General features: G+C 43.7%; 2 protein-coding genes and 1 long non-coding RNA gene across 5 annotated transcripts in view; all 3 read left to right on the top strand.

Moving 5' to 3' along the window:
- Positions 1-2,597: 2,597 nt before the first annotated feature.
- Positions 2,598-3,444, top strand: LOC129840382 (uncharacterized). The gene is made up of 2 exons (XR_008757190.1): positions 2,598-2,853; positions 3,050-3,444. It is a non-coding gene; the product is annotated as an uncharacterized LOC129840382 (long non-coding RNA).
- An 8,552-nt stretch (positions 3,445-11,996) lies between these two features.
- On the top strand, positions 11,997-12,843 carry LOC129840223 (diphthamide biosynthesis protein 3-like). The gene is made up of 2 exons (XM_055907900.1): positions 11,997-12,206; positions 12,449-12,843. The coding sequence occupies exons 1-2, from the start codon at positions 12,099-12,101 to the stop codon at positions 12,521-12,523; spliced, it is 183 nt and encodes a 60-aa protein (XP_055763875.1). The 5' UTR covers positions 11,997-12,098; the 3' UTR covers positions 12,524-12,843.
- A 1,066-nt stretch (positions 12,844-13,909) lies between these two features.
- Positions 13,910-14,719, top strand: part of LOC129840219 (cytoplasmic protein NCK2-like) — a 54,183-nt gene continuing 53,373 nt past the window's right edge. Inside the window, exons 1-2 of one of the 3 annotated variants that reach the window (XM_055907894.1) lie at positions 13,910-13,967; positions 14,253-14,458. The gene's annotated coding sequence lies outside the window, so the exon portion shown is untranslated. Of the gene's footprint in view, positions 14,459-14,719 lie in introns of all 3 variants that reach the window. The other 2 variants (XM_055907893.1, XM_055907895.1) reach the window with 2 other exon arrangements.

The following is a 14,719-nucleotide window of genomic DNA, read 5'->3' as shown; positions in this document are numbered from 1 at the left end:
CATATCTCTCTCACTAACTTTAAGCATCAGCTGTCAGAGCAGCTCACAGACCATTGCACCTGTACATAGCCCATCTGTAAATAGCCAATCCATTACTCATCCCCATATTGTTATTTTTTGTTGTTGTTGCTCCTTTGCACCCCAGTATCTCTATGTGCACATTCATCTTCTGCACTCCAGTGTTGAATTGCTAAATTGTAATTACTTAGCCACTATGGCCTATTTATTGCCTTACCTCCCTATTCTTACCTCATTTGCACACTCTGTATACAGATTTTTCTATTGTGTTATTGACTGTACGTTTGTTAATTCCATGTGTAACTGTGTTGTTGTTTGTGTCGCACTGCTTTGCTTTATCTTGGCCAGGTCGCAGTTGTAAATGAGAACTTGTTCTCAACTGGCCTACCTGGTTAAATAAAGGTGGAAGAACTCAAACAAAAAACCATACAATACCCCATAATGACAAGGCAAAAACAGGTGTAGAAATGTTTGCAAATGTTTTCATTGAAAAACGATATATCACATTTACATAAGTATTCATACCCTTGACTCAGTACTTTGTTGAAGCACCTTTGGCAGCGATTACAGCCTAGAGTCTTCTTGGGTATGACGCTACAAGCTTGGCACACCTGTATTTGGGGAGTTTCTCCCATTCATCTCTTCAGATCCTCTCAAGCTCTGTCAGGTTGGATGGGAAGCGTCACTGCACAGCTATTTTCAGGTCTCTCCAGAGATGTTCGATCGAGTTCAAGTCCGGGCTCTGGTTGGGCCACTCAAGGACATTCAGATACTTGTCCCGAAGCCAATCCTGCGTTGTCTTGGCTGTGTGCTTAGGGTTGTTTTCCTGTTGGAAGGTGAACCTTCGCCCCAGTCTGAGGTCCTGAGCGCTCTGGAGCAGGTTTTCATCAAGGATCGCTCTGTACTTTTCTCTGTTCATCTTTCCCTCGATCCTGACTAGTCCCCCAGTCCCTGCCGCTGAAAAACATCCCCACAGCATGATACTGCCACCACCATGATCACCGTAGGGATGGTGCCAGGTTTCCTCCAGACATGACACTTGACATTCAGACCAAAGAGTTCAATCTTGGTTTCATCAGACCAGAGAATCTTGTTTCTCATGGACTGAGAGTCTTTAGGTGCCTTTTGGCAAACCACAAGTGGGCTGTCATGTGTCTTTTACTTAGGACTGGCTTCCGATTGGCCACTCTACTATAAAGTCCTGATTGGTGGAGTACTGCAGAGATGGTTGCCCTTCTGGAAGTTTCTCCACAGAGGAACTCTGGAGCTCTGTCAGAATGACCATCGGGTTCTTGGTCACCTAACTGACTAAGGCCCTTCTACCCCGATTACTCAGTTTGGCCGGGTGGCCAGCTCTTGGAAGAATCTAGGTGGTTCCAAACTTCTTCCATTTAAGAATGATGGAGGCCACTGTGTTCTTCAGGACCTTCAATGTTGCAGAAATGTTTTGGTTCCCTTCTCCAGATCTGTGCCTCGACACAATCCTGTCTCAGAGCTCTACGGACAATTCCTTTGACCTCATGGCTTGGTTTTTGCTCTGATGTAACAGTATAACTTTACGTCGTCCCCTCGCCCCGACACGGGCGCGAACCAGGGACCCTCTGCACACATCAACAACAGTTAACCACGAAGCGTCGTTAGCCATCGCTCCACAAAAGCCACGGCTCTTGCAGAGCAAGGAGCAACACTACTTAAGTCTCAGAGCAAGTGACGTAACTGATTGAAATGCTACTAGCGCGTACCCGCTAACTAGCTAGCCATTTCACATCCGTTACACTCACCCCCCTTTCAACCTCCTCCTTTTCCGCAGCAACCAGTGATCCGGGTCAACAGCATCAATGTCACAGTATAAACTTTACGTCGTCCCCTCGCCCGACACGGGCGCGAACCAGGGAACCTCTGCACACATCAACAACGGTCGCCCACGCAGCACGGTCGTTACCCATCGCTCCACAAAGGCCGCGGCTCTTGCAGAGCAAGGGGCAACACTACTTAAGTCTCAGAGCAAGTGACGTAACTGATTGAAATGCTACTAGCGCGTACCCGCTAACTAGCTAGCCATTTCACATCCGTTACACTGACATGTACTGTCAACTGTGGGACCTTATATAGACAGGTGTGTGCTTTTCCAAATAATGTCCAATCAATTGAATTTACCACAAGTGGACTCCAATCAAATTGTAGAAACATCTCAAGGATGATCAATGGAAACAGGATGCACCGGAGCTCAATTTCGAGTCTCATAGCAAAGCGTCTGAAATAAGTAAATAAGGTATTTCTGTTTTTTATTTTCAAATATAGTTGCAAACATTTCTAAAAATGTTTTCACTTTGTCAGTATGGGGTAGTGTGTGGATTGATGAGGAAAACATTTAATTTGATTCATTTTAGAGTAAGGCTGTAACGTAACAAAATGTGAAAAAGTCAAGGGGTCTGAATACTTTCCGAACACTGTAATTGTATAACCATCTGTAATTGCGAAGGTGTAAATGACCATGCCAACAATACTGTCCTCAGTTGAGGATTCACGACTCTATTGTACCCCCTGATGGTCATATTTGGCTTTTAATGACGACTTGATGTGCGACTGCGCAGAGGTCGTTCGTCACACTTTCGCTTAACACAGTAATGTCGTCAACTAGTTAGCTAGCTGGGTACGAATTAAATAATTTTACTCTAATAATGTCGGTCTATCACGACGAAGTTGAGATCGAGGACTTTGAATATGACGAGGATGAAGAGACATACTATTTTCCGTGCCCATGTGGCGACAGATTTGCCATAACCAAAGTAAGTACAGCGTGAGAAGATCCCCTGCGAGCCACGTCGTGACAAGGTTGGTGTTTAGATAGCCTTGGTGTCTCATGTTCTGATCGAGTCAACGAGACTAAACGAGAATTACGAGGCCTCGCGAGTCTAGTGTATTGATGGCCCCACCCTACTAGCTACTTGTCATTTAATATATTTTTGCTCTTTCTCTGATATTGTAACTATTGTGTTCATGATGCCTAATCTATTTCTCTACTAACCAGGAGGAATTTATGTCTGGGGAGATAATCGAAGCACCAACTACAGAGAGCAGATTGGAACTGGCTCAGTCGTCCTGACAGAGATGACACACCTCTTCAGTTTCTCATCTCCCATCAGTAAAAGTGGACCCTGTTGCATTTGTATGTGCTTCCACACAACACAAAGACACATTATGAACGATATGCTTCACTGGTGAGGTCTGGGATGGAGAATTCTCAGAATTCATTCACATGTTCCTGGCATTGATTTTGCAGAGTTACATAAAGGACCCAAACTACTACCATTTGCACAACGTATTTAAATAAATCCTTTATTCTTTTAAGTCTTTCACTCCCTTTTTTATAAACATGTTATGCATTTTTGTTGATTACTCAAGATTAAATCTGGATGAAGTGAATACTGCTTTTTTTTCTCTTCTTGTTAACTGCTTGTAGTTTTTCTGTTTGAACAGCAGGGGGGGCAGATGTTCAAGGAAAAACACAGGCCTACTTACTGTACACTGTACAGGGAATAAATAGAGTGCCGGTGGAAAAAATGGGTGTATAGACTTCTCTCTATTCTAACCTACAGATACTATCCTTGGGATTTCTGAGATTGTTTAAATTTAAAAGGAATGAGCTGGGGTAAGAAATACGGTGGAAACTCTTTATCCCATGCTTAGGCCAATCTTACATAGCCTTACCTACCCTTTACTTGAACATATTTCAACAGTGTAGTGCTCTGTCATTAGTAATGCCATGTTTTAAAACAAAGGTATTTGGTTTCGGTGGTTATATGCGAGCCAGTGATCTTCTTGACCTTTACATTTTAATCTATGTGTCATACGAGAAACATGAATTATTCATATTGACTGTTCATTATGATGTGTATGTTATGGATGGACAAGTTGCTGAATTACAATTCCCTATTTACCTACCCTTCTCTCCCCCTCATGGATTAAAAAAATGCATTGGATCGGCGTAAGCTGGGTCTAGCATGCAAGTTCTCACCATACTTCTCTTACACCAGTCCATTCCTTTAAATCCAGGAAGAGTACAGAATAGTCCCTCAGCCAATACAATAAAATGACTCATTCCAAAGACCCACATAACCATATATTACAATATTGACTGATACTGTGTCAGCGTAGCTACTGTTTCACACAACCAGCTCTCCTTATTGGCTCCTTCGCAGCAGGGCCTGACCTGTCAGAGAGAGGAGTTGCGTGTTCCAAATGGCACACTATTCCCTATATAGAGCCCTATAGGCTCTAGTCAAAAGTAGTGCTCTGTTTAGGGAATAGAGTGCCATTTAGGACAAATCCAGGGAGAGAACATGATGGTGTCCTTCACATGATATTGAAGGTCCTGCCTGTCTATTTATCCAATATCCAGTCAGCTCTGTATATGCAATTAAGCAGTTTTATCCAATGCATCTTACAGTCATGCGTGCATTCATTTTATATACGGGTGGTCCCCGGAATCAAACCCACTGTCCTGGCCTTGCAAACGCCATGCTCTACCAACTGAGCTACAGAGGACCACAAAATGTACAGTAAACATGAGTAAGACATTGCCTCCTAATTTACAGTCTTGTGATACAGGCAGCCATGTAATACAGTTCAGTTGGTGCTTCTGTAGATCCGGGACCGCCAGCGTATCTTGGGTGAATCCTAAATGGCATCAGATATCCCTTTCTAGGGCCACGGGTTTAGGCGAGGCTGTGTCTAGTCTTGTCCACCAGCCGGCTCCATAGCAATTAGCCTGGGGACGAGGTTATACTGGTAAAAGTAATGGAGTGTCTAAGGAATAGGGTGCCATTTGGTGTGATTCCTTGGTTCCCTCATCTGAACTATCCTTTTCAGCAGAAATCCAATGGCATCCCCCTTTGTATTAGCATTAAGTGTCTCTGTAGAGCTGATGTAACAAAAGGGGTGTAGAAGAGAATGCATTCTCAGTCTACTTTCCTGGTCAAAAAAAGAGTTTGATACAACATACAGATAAACCACAGCATATTGAATTTCCTTACAGAAACCCATATTGGGTTTACGTAACACTTAGGCCACTAGAAACTGATGGAACCAGTGATGAATGGCAACCACTGACCAGCTGCCTGAACATTCAAAAGTTCACAATACTGATGCGGACTAAGTCAACTTTCACTTGCTGGAAAAACAAGTTCAAAGTGTCCCAATTGAATTTCAGCCTATCATGTGTTGACTCATCCCTTTTAGAATTTGGGATGATGTTTTTCCGTTGAGCGTAGTCGAGCCTTCTGAAGTCTTAATTGACAAATCCACTTAATTCACCCTTGCTGACTCTGCTTATGCAATTATCATCTCCGGGTTTGTTGTTTACGACTGATGATCACATGAGGCTGGTTCTCTTGTTGTTTCCCCTATTCATGTGTTCATCCTTCCTCACGAGTTCCATCCAGCCTCATAACATGAATCGTCTTATTTCATAGTTCCACTCTGGCAGCAAATCTCTTAGGGCTTTGTGCACTGATCTTCCATCAAAAGTTCTCAGAATCAAAATGCATAATAGGTTGTACTTGGAAGACGCTATGTGACACAGATGATTCCAGGAGATGAGTAACTGGGTCTTTAATCATGTGATGTAACATACCCTAGAAAGGTACTGTTAATTCACACACGCACACACGCACGCACGCACGCACGCACGCACGCACGCACGCACGCACGCACGCACGCACGCACGCACACACACACACACACACACACACACACACACACACACACACACACACACACACACACACACAGCTCAGTTGGATAAGTAGTTCAGCACCTTAATGTGATGTACAAGCATGCTCAACAGCCTAAAATCACATTCATTACCTATAACCAATTCCAAGTATGGGAATTCTCAAGATATTTCAGAATTAGACCTACAGATCCTAAATGAGCATTTGACAGAATCATAATTCTGTTATGGTGAGAAAACCAAGAAGTGGAAGAGTGGTTTATGTTCCCCAGGTCTATGGTACCTTGACCTGTATAGAGAAGTGACGTAAAGCCTGTAGCGCCTAGAATCTGTCCACTAAACTAATTTCCATGGCCTAATTGAGTCACTCCAATCAAATCTCACTGCTGATTAACACTGTGTGTGTGTGTGTGTGTGTGTGTGTGTGTGTGTGTGTGTGTGTGTGTGTGTGTGTGTGTGTGTGTGTGTGTGTGTGTGTGTGTGTGTGTGTGTGTGTGTGTGTGTGTGTGTGTGTGTGTGTGATTACAAAAGGAAGACCATGTCAGATCTGGGGAGGGTGGTGAAAAGCACTGCTGATACAATTAGGTGAAATCAGCAAGGCCCAAAAATGTGTCACTCTCACATGCTAGTACTACAGAAGCTATCTCATGCTATTTTTGTTGCTGTTGTCCCTCTCACAAAGTCTCGCTTCCTAGAAATGACCCTATAATCAAATAATGCTGTAGTTAAGTGTCAAATAATGCTGTAGCTAAGTGTTGGGACAAACATAGGGAGACACAAATAAAAATGTATCCAGTCATACATGAATTCTTCCACGTCACCTGCTCCATCTGGTCGTATCTTTCTACACATATGGAGCTGAGGCCATAAACCTCTGGTACGTTCCACTGAGTGAGGTCACTCCTCACTCCTAGGAGAACAGGTCTCCATGGTATTCTCTGACTGGAAGACATTCTGATGAAGCATGTGGGACTACAGTGCTGACATTAAGTTTCCAATTGGGTTGACTTCCTTCATTGTGGGTAATGTGTTAGAGGTCATGTTCTTTTGGGGATTAAAGGTCGCTGAAACATAACCCTTTGACCAGCTGGTGGGCAAAGACAAGTTGTAGGAGTAATGGTGAAAGCATGTAGCTAAACCTGAGGATATGTTTTAATCTAATTGACCTCCTATGTACGAACTTTGGGTCCTTGAAAAAATACTGTATTTTCCTCTTGAATGCTTGGATTCATGTATTCAACCCCATGACTAGAATTTGAAACAAGAAATCATTCGACTTCATAAGCGTTTCAACAATGTATTCTTTTCTCTCTCCCTGTGCAGGCAGGTGCTTATTAATCTGTCATGACGTAACCCATAAGCTTTGTTAGTCAACTAGGTAACGTTCACATCGATAAGTTAAAGCGTTTATCCACTGAATTATTGCACACAGGAGGTATTGCAGAGACAATACCCTTCATCAATTTTTATTAATTTATCAGGTGTGACATCTGAATTTGATTAGGATGTAGATTAGTGGATCACACTCACTTAATCATGGCAGATGCAGACCATTCTATTCTCATTCAAAGTCCCAATTGGGAACATTGGCATAGAGTGCATTCGGGAAGTATTCAGACCCTTTGACTTTTCCCAAATTTTGTTACTTTACAGCCTCATTCTAAAATTGATTCATCAATCAGCAATTTGCCAAAGCCTCACCCATTTCTCCTTCACCCAAATCCAGATAGCTGATGTTCTGAAAGAGTTGCAAAATCTGGACCCCTACAAATCAGCTGGGCTAGACAATCTGGACCCTCTCTTTCTAAAATTATCCGCCACAATTGTTGCAACCCCTATTTGCTACCTCTCCTATCGTCTGAGATCCCCAAAGATTGGAAAGCTGCCGCGGTCATCCCCCTCTTCAAAGGGGGAGACACTCTAGACCCAAACTGTTACAGACCTATATCTATCCTACCCTGCCTTCCTAAGGTCTTCGGAAGCCAAGTTGACAAACAGATCACCGACCATTTCGAATCCCACCGTACCTTCTCCACTATGCAATCTGGTTTCCGAGCTGGTCATGGGTGCAACTCAGCAAGCTCAAGGTCCTAAACGATATCATATCCGCCATCGATAAAAGACAATACTGTGCAGCCGTATTCATTGACCTGGCCAAGGCTTTCGACTCTGTCTATCACCACATTCTTATCGGCAGACTCAACAGCCTTGGTTTCTCAAATGACTGCCTCGCCTGGTTCACCAACTACTTCTCAGACAGAGTTCAGTGTTGCTGTCACGATCGTCTTTAGGAGAGAATGAGGACCAAGGCGCAGCGCGTGGAAAGTACATCCTCTTTTTATTAGAAGAAGGACAAAACGAAACAAAAAAACAACAAACAGAAGACCGTGAAGCTATACAAACAGAAGTGCTGACACTAACACTCTGACATAGACAATTCCCCACAAACAGCTAAAGCCTATGGTTGCCTTAAATATGGCTCCCAATCAGAGACAACAATAACCAGCTGTCTCTAATTGAGACCCAATTCAGGCAACCATAGACTTACCTAGAACCTACACTCAACCATAGACACAGCTAGACACATTCACTCAACACAAACCCATACATTACACCCAACACCCCCTTTGCCATATAACCACCCAAAACCGACAAAACACAAACATTCCCCATGTCACACCCTGACCTAACTAAAATAATAAAGAAAACAAAGAATACTAAGGCCAGGGCGTGACAGTTGCAAATCGGAGGGCCTGTTGTCCGGACCTCTGGCAGTCTCTATGGAGGTTCCACAGGGTTCAATTCTCGGGCCGACTCTTTTCTCTGTATACATCAATGATGTCGCTCTTGCTGCTGGTGATTCTCTGATCCACCTCGATGCAGACGACACCATTCTGTATACTTCTGGCCCTTCTTTGGACACTGTGTTCACTAACCTCCAGACGAGCTTCAATGCCATACAACTCTCCTTCCGTGGCCTCCAACTGCAAGTAAAACTAAATGCATACTCTTCAACCGATCGCTGCCTGCACCTGCACGCCCGTCCAGCATCGCTACTCTGGACGGTTCTGACTTGGAATAAATACGTAGACAACTACAAATACCTAGGTGTCTGGTTAAACTGTAAACTCTCCTTTCAGACTCACATTAAGCATCTCCAATCCAAAATGAAATCTAGAATCGGCTTCCTACTTCGCAACAAAGCATCCTTCACTCATGCTGCTAAACATACCATCGTAAAACAGACTATCCTACCGATCCTTGACTTCGGCGATGTCATTTACAAAATAGCCTCCAACACTCTACTCAGAAAATCGGATGCAGTCTATCACAGTGCCCTCCATTTTGTCATCAAAGCCCCATATGCTACCCACCACTGCGACCTGTATGCTCTCGTTGGCTGGCCCTCGCTTCATATTCGTCGCCAAACCCACTGGCTCCAGGTCATCTATAAGTCTTTGCTAGGTAAAGCCCCGCCTTATCTCAGCTCACTGGTCACCATAGCAGCACCCACCCGTAGCATGCGCTCCAGCAGGTATATTTCACTGGTCACCACCAAAGCCAACTCCTCCTTTGGCCGCCTTTCCTGACAGTTCTCTGCTGCCAATGACTGGAACAAATTGCAAAAATCACTGAAGCTGGAGACTCATATCTCTCTCACTAACTTTAAGCATCAGCTGTCAGAGCAGCTCACAGACCATTGCACCTGTACATAGCCCATCTGTAAATAGCCAATCCATTACTCATCCCCATATTGTTATTTTTTGTTGTTGTTGCTCCTTTGCACCCCAGTATCTCTATGTGCACATTCATCTTCTGCACTCCAGTGTTGAATTGCTAAATTGTAATTACTTAGCCACTATGGCCTATTTATTGCCTTACCTCCCTATTCTTACCTCATTTGCACACTCTGTATACAGATTTTTCTATTGTGTTATTGACTGTACGTTTGTTAATTCCATGTGTAACTGTGTTGTTGTTTGTGTCGCACTGCTTTGCTTTATCTTGGCCAGGTCGCAGTTGTAAATGAGAACTTGTTCTCAACTGGCCTACCTGGTTAAATAAAGGTGGAAGAACTCAAACAAAAAACCATACAATACCCCATAATGACAAGGCAAAAACAGGTGTAGAAATGTTTGCAAATGTTTTCATTGAAAAACGATATATCACATTTACATAAGTATTCATACCCTTGACTCAGTACTTTGTTGAAGCACCTTTGGCAGCGATTACAGCCTAGAGTCTTCTTGGGTATGACGCTACAAGCTTGGCACACCTGTATTTGGGGAGTTTCTCCCATTCATCTCTTCAGATCCTCTCAAGCTCTGTCAGGTTGGATGGGAAGCGTCACTGCACAGCTATTTTCAGGTCTCTCCAGAGATGTTCGATCGAGTTCAAGTCCGGGCTCTGGTTGGGCCACTCAAGGACATTCAGATACTTGTCCCGAAGCCAATCCTGCGTTGTCTTGGCTGTGTGCTTAGGGTTGTTTTCCTGTTGGAAGGTGAACCTTCGCCCCAGTCTGAGGTCCTGAGCGCTCTGGAGCAGGTTTTCATCAAGGATCGCTCTGTACTTTTCTCTGTTCATCTTTCCCTCGATCCTGACTAGTCCCCCAGTCCCTGCCGCTGAAAAACATCCCCACAGCATGATACTGCCACCACCATGATCACCGTAGGGATGGTGCCAGGTTTCCTCCAGACATGACACTTGACATTCAGACCAAAGAGTTCAATCTTGGTTTCATCAGACCAGAGAATCTTGTTTCTCATGGACTGAGAGTCTTTAGGTGCCTTTTGGCAAACCACAAGTGGGCTGTCATGTGTCTTTTACTTAGGACTGGCTTCCGATTGGCCACTCTACTATAAAGTCCTGATTGGTGGAGTACTGCAGAGATGGTTGCCCTTCTGGAAGTTTCTCCACAGAGGAACTCTGGAGCTCTGTCAGAATGACCATCGGGTTCTTGGTCACCTAACTGACTAAGGCCCTTCTACCCCGATTACTCAGTTTGGCCGGGTGGCCAGCTCTTGGAAGAATCTAGGTGGTTCCAAACTTCTTCCATTTAAGAATGATGGAGGCCACTGTGTTCTTCAGGACCTTCAATGTTGCAGAAATGTTTTGGTTCCCTTCTCCAGATCTGTGCCTCGACACAATCCTGTCTCAGAGCTCTACGGACAATTCCTTTGACCTCATGGCTTGGTTTTTGCTCTGATGTAACAGTATAACTTTACGTCGTCCCCTCGCCCCGACACGGGCGCGAACCAGGGACCCTCTGCACACATCAACAACAGTTAACCACGAAGCGTCGTTAGCCATCGCTCCACAAAAGCCACGGCTCTTGCAGAGCAAGGAGCAACACTACTTAAGTCTCAGAGCAAGTGACGTAACTGATTGAAATGCTACTAGCGCGTACCCGCTAACTAGCTAGCCATTTCACATCCGTTACACTCACCCCCCTTTCAACCTCCTCCTTTTCCGCAGCAACCAGTGATCCGGGTCAACAGCATCAATGTCACAGTATAAACTTTACGTCGTCCCCTCGCCCGACACGGGCGCGAACCAGGGAACCTCTGCACACATCAACAACGGTCGCCCACGCAGCACGGTCGTTACCCATCGCTCCACAAAGGCCGCGGCTCTTGCAGAGCAAGGGGCAACACTACTTAAGTCTCAGAGCAAGTGACGTAACTGATTGAAATGCTACTAGCGCGTACCCGCTAACTAGCTAGCCATTTCACATCCGTTACACTGACATGTACTGTCAACTGTGGGACCTTATATAGACAGGTGTGTGCTTTTCCAAATAATGTCCAATCAATTGAATTTACCACAAGTGGACTCCAATCAAATTGTAGAAACATCTCAAGGATGATCAATGGAAACAGGATGCACCGGAGCTCAATTTCGAGTCTCATAGCAAAGCGTCTGAAATAAGTAAATAAGGTATTTCTGTTTTTTATTTTCAAATATAGTTGCAAACATTTCTAAAAATGTTTTCACTTTGTCAGTATGGGGTAGTGTGTGGATTGATGAGGAAAACATTTAATTTGATTCATTTTAGAGTAAGGCTGTAACGTAACAAAATGTGAAAAAGTCAAGGGGTCTGAATACTTTCCGAACACTGTAATTGTATAACCATCTGTAATTGCGAAGGTGTAAATGACCATGCCAACAATACTGTCCTCAGTTGAGGATTCACGACTCTATTGTACCCCCTGATGGTCATATTTGGCTTTTAATGACGACTTGATGTGCGACTGCGCAGAGGTCGTTCGTCACACTTTCGCTTAACACAGTAATGTCGTCAACTAGTTAGCTAGCTGGGTACGAATTAAATAATTTTACTCTAATAATGTCGGTCTATCACGACGAAGTTGAGATCGAGGACTTTGAATATGACGAGGATGAAGAGACATACTATTTTCCGTGCCCATGTGGCGACAGATTTGCCATAACCAAAGTAAGTACAGCGTGAGAAGATCCCCTGCGAGCCACGTCGTGACAAGGTTGGTGTTTAGATAGCCTTGGTGTCTCATGTTCTGATCGAGTCAACGAGACTAAACGAGAATTACGAGGCCTCGCGAGTCTAGTGTATTGATGGCCCCACCCTACTAGCTACTTGTCATTTAATATATTTTTGCTCTTTCTCTGATATTGTAACTATTGTGTTCATGATGCCTAATCTATTTCTCTACTAACCAGGAGGAATTTATGTCTGGGGAGATAATCGAAGCACCAACTACAGAGAGCAGATTGGAACTGGCTCAGTCGTCCTGACAGAGATGACACACCTCTTCAGTTTCTCATCTCCCATCAGTAAAAGTGGACCCTGTTGCATTTGTATGTGCTTCCACACAACACAAAGACACATTATGAACGATATGCTTCACTGGTGAGGTCTGGGATGGAGAATTCTCAGAATTCATTCACATGTTCCTGGCATTGATTTTGCAGAGTTACATAAAGGACCCAAACTACTACCATTTGCACAACGTATTTAAATAAATCCTTTATTCTTTTAAGTCTTTCACTCCCTTTTTTATAAACATGTTATGCATTTTTGTTGATTACTCAAGATTAAATCTGGATGAAGTGAATACTGCTTTTTTTTCTCTTCTTGTTAACTGCTTGTAGTTTTTCTGTTTGAACAGCAGGGGGGGCAGATGTTCAAGGAAAAACACAGGCCTACTTACTGTACACTGTACAGGGAATAAATAGAGTGCCGGTGGAAAAAATGGGTGTATAGACTTCTCTCTATTCTAACCTACAGATACTATCCTTGGGATTTCTGAGATTGTTTAAATTTAAAAGGAATGAGCTGGGGTAAGAAATACGGTGGAAACTCTTTATCCCATGCTTAGGCCAATCTTACATAGCCTTACCTACCCTTTACTTGAACATATTTCAACAGTGTAGTGCTCTGTCATTAGTAATGCCATGTTTTAAAACAAAGGTATTTGGTTTCGGTGGTTATATGCGAGCCAGTGATCTTCTTGACCTTTACATTTTAATCTATGTGTCATACGAGAAACATGAATTATTCATATTGACTGTTCATTATGATGTGTATGTTATGGATGGACAAGTTGCTGAATTACAATTCCCTATTTACCTACCCTTCTCTCCCCCTCATGGATTAAAAAAATGCATTGGATCGGCGTAAGCTGGGTCTAGCATGCAAGTTCTCACCATACTTCTCTTACACCAGTCCATTCCTTTAAATCCAGGAAGAGTACAGAATAGTCCCTCAGCCAATACAATAAAATGACTCATTCCAAAGACCCACATAACCATATATTACAATATTGACTGATACTGTGTCAGCGTAGCTACTGTTTCACACAACCAGCTCTCCTTATTGGCTCCTTCGCAGCAGGGCCTGACCTGTCAGAGAGAGGAGTTGCGTGTTCCAAATGGCACACTATTCCCTATATAGAGCCCTATAGGCTCTAGTCAAAAGTAGTGCTCTGTTTAGGGAATAGAGTGCCATTTAGGACAAATCCAGGGAGAGAACATGATGGTGTCCTTCACATGATATTGAAGGTCCTGCCTGTCTATTTATCCAATATCCAGTCAGCTCTGTGGCTGATGCTGTGGCGAGGGAGGAAGCTGAGCGGGAGTCAATACGTCTAACTGCATCTCCCATCAGGGGGGCCACAGCAGCGGCAGACAGGCATTAACAAACACGCCAGCACTCAGTCAAGGGAACCTCACAGAGCAGGTCACTGCTGAGGGAGAGAGAGAGTTAGAGCACTGAGCAATAGCATTCATGATGTGGGGATGTTTGTGTGGTGTGTGGATGGCATTATGTACAGTTACTCTGGAGGAAAATAGTCATTATTCATGTGATGATAATCGTTTGTGTGAAGTGTGATAATCAGTCACAAAGAGTCATGAATTGCTCTGTTGAGAGGGATATACATTATACAAGACAATGCAAATGTGATGTAATGTATGTACAATAATTGTGTTGTGCTCTGTGCTCCCTACCCACTGCTTTTGGCAGGCGTGACGTCACATTTCAAGGCAGTTGGTTGAGCTGGAGGTAGAGGAGGAGACGAGCAACCCAGCGAGTTGAGAAAAAAAGGAAAAAAAGATAACCAAGCGTATTGGTTTTTAAACGTCAACTTTTAGACCTAGAAAGTGAATATCGAAGACTACTTTTGCAAATTCCTGACCTGATAATCAGATTCAACTGGAGAAACCACCAAGGTAAGAACACAACGAAACGCTGACGAACTGAGCGCAAAGTTATGGTTGCTTGCTTGACGGGAGGTGCGGTTGGTAATAACTGGCATTTGTGGATTTTGGTTAATGACACCATTACGAGCGGATTCAGATTGTTCTTTTTTAGATGATAAAATACAACAGTCAGAATAAGGCTCGTGGATTCGGCGCCGAGAAAGTAGAATAGTATTGTTGTGTTTGTCCATGCGGTTTTCTATCTCCTCCGTGGCTTTGTCAATGGCAGTA

The sequence above is a fragment of the Salvelinus fontinalis genome, chromosome 41 (assembly GCF_029448725.1).
Source record: "Salvelinus fontinalis isolate EN_2023a chromosome 41, ASM2944872v1, whole genome shotgun sequence".
In the NCBI taxonomy this organism is placed as follows: Eukaryota; Metazoa; Chordata; class Actinopteri; order Salmoniformes; family Salmonidae; genus Salvelinus; species Salvelinus fontinalis.
This window is presented reverse-complemented; position numbering and strand designations above follow the sequence as displayed.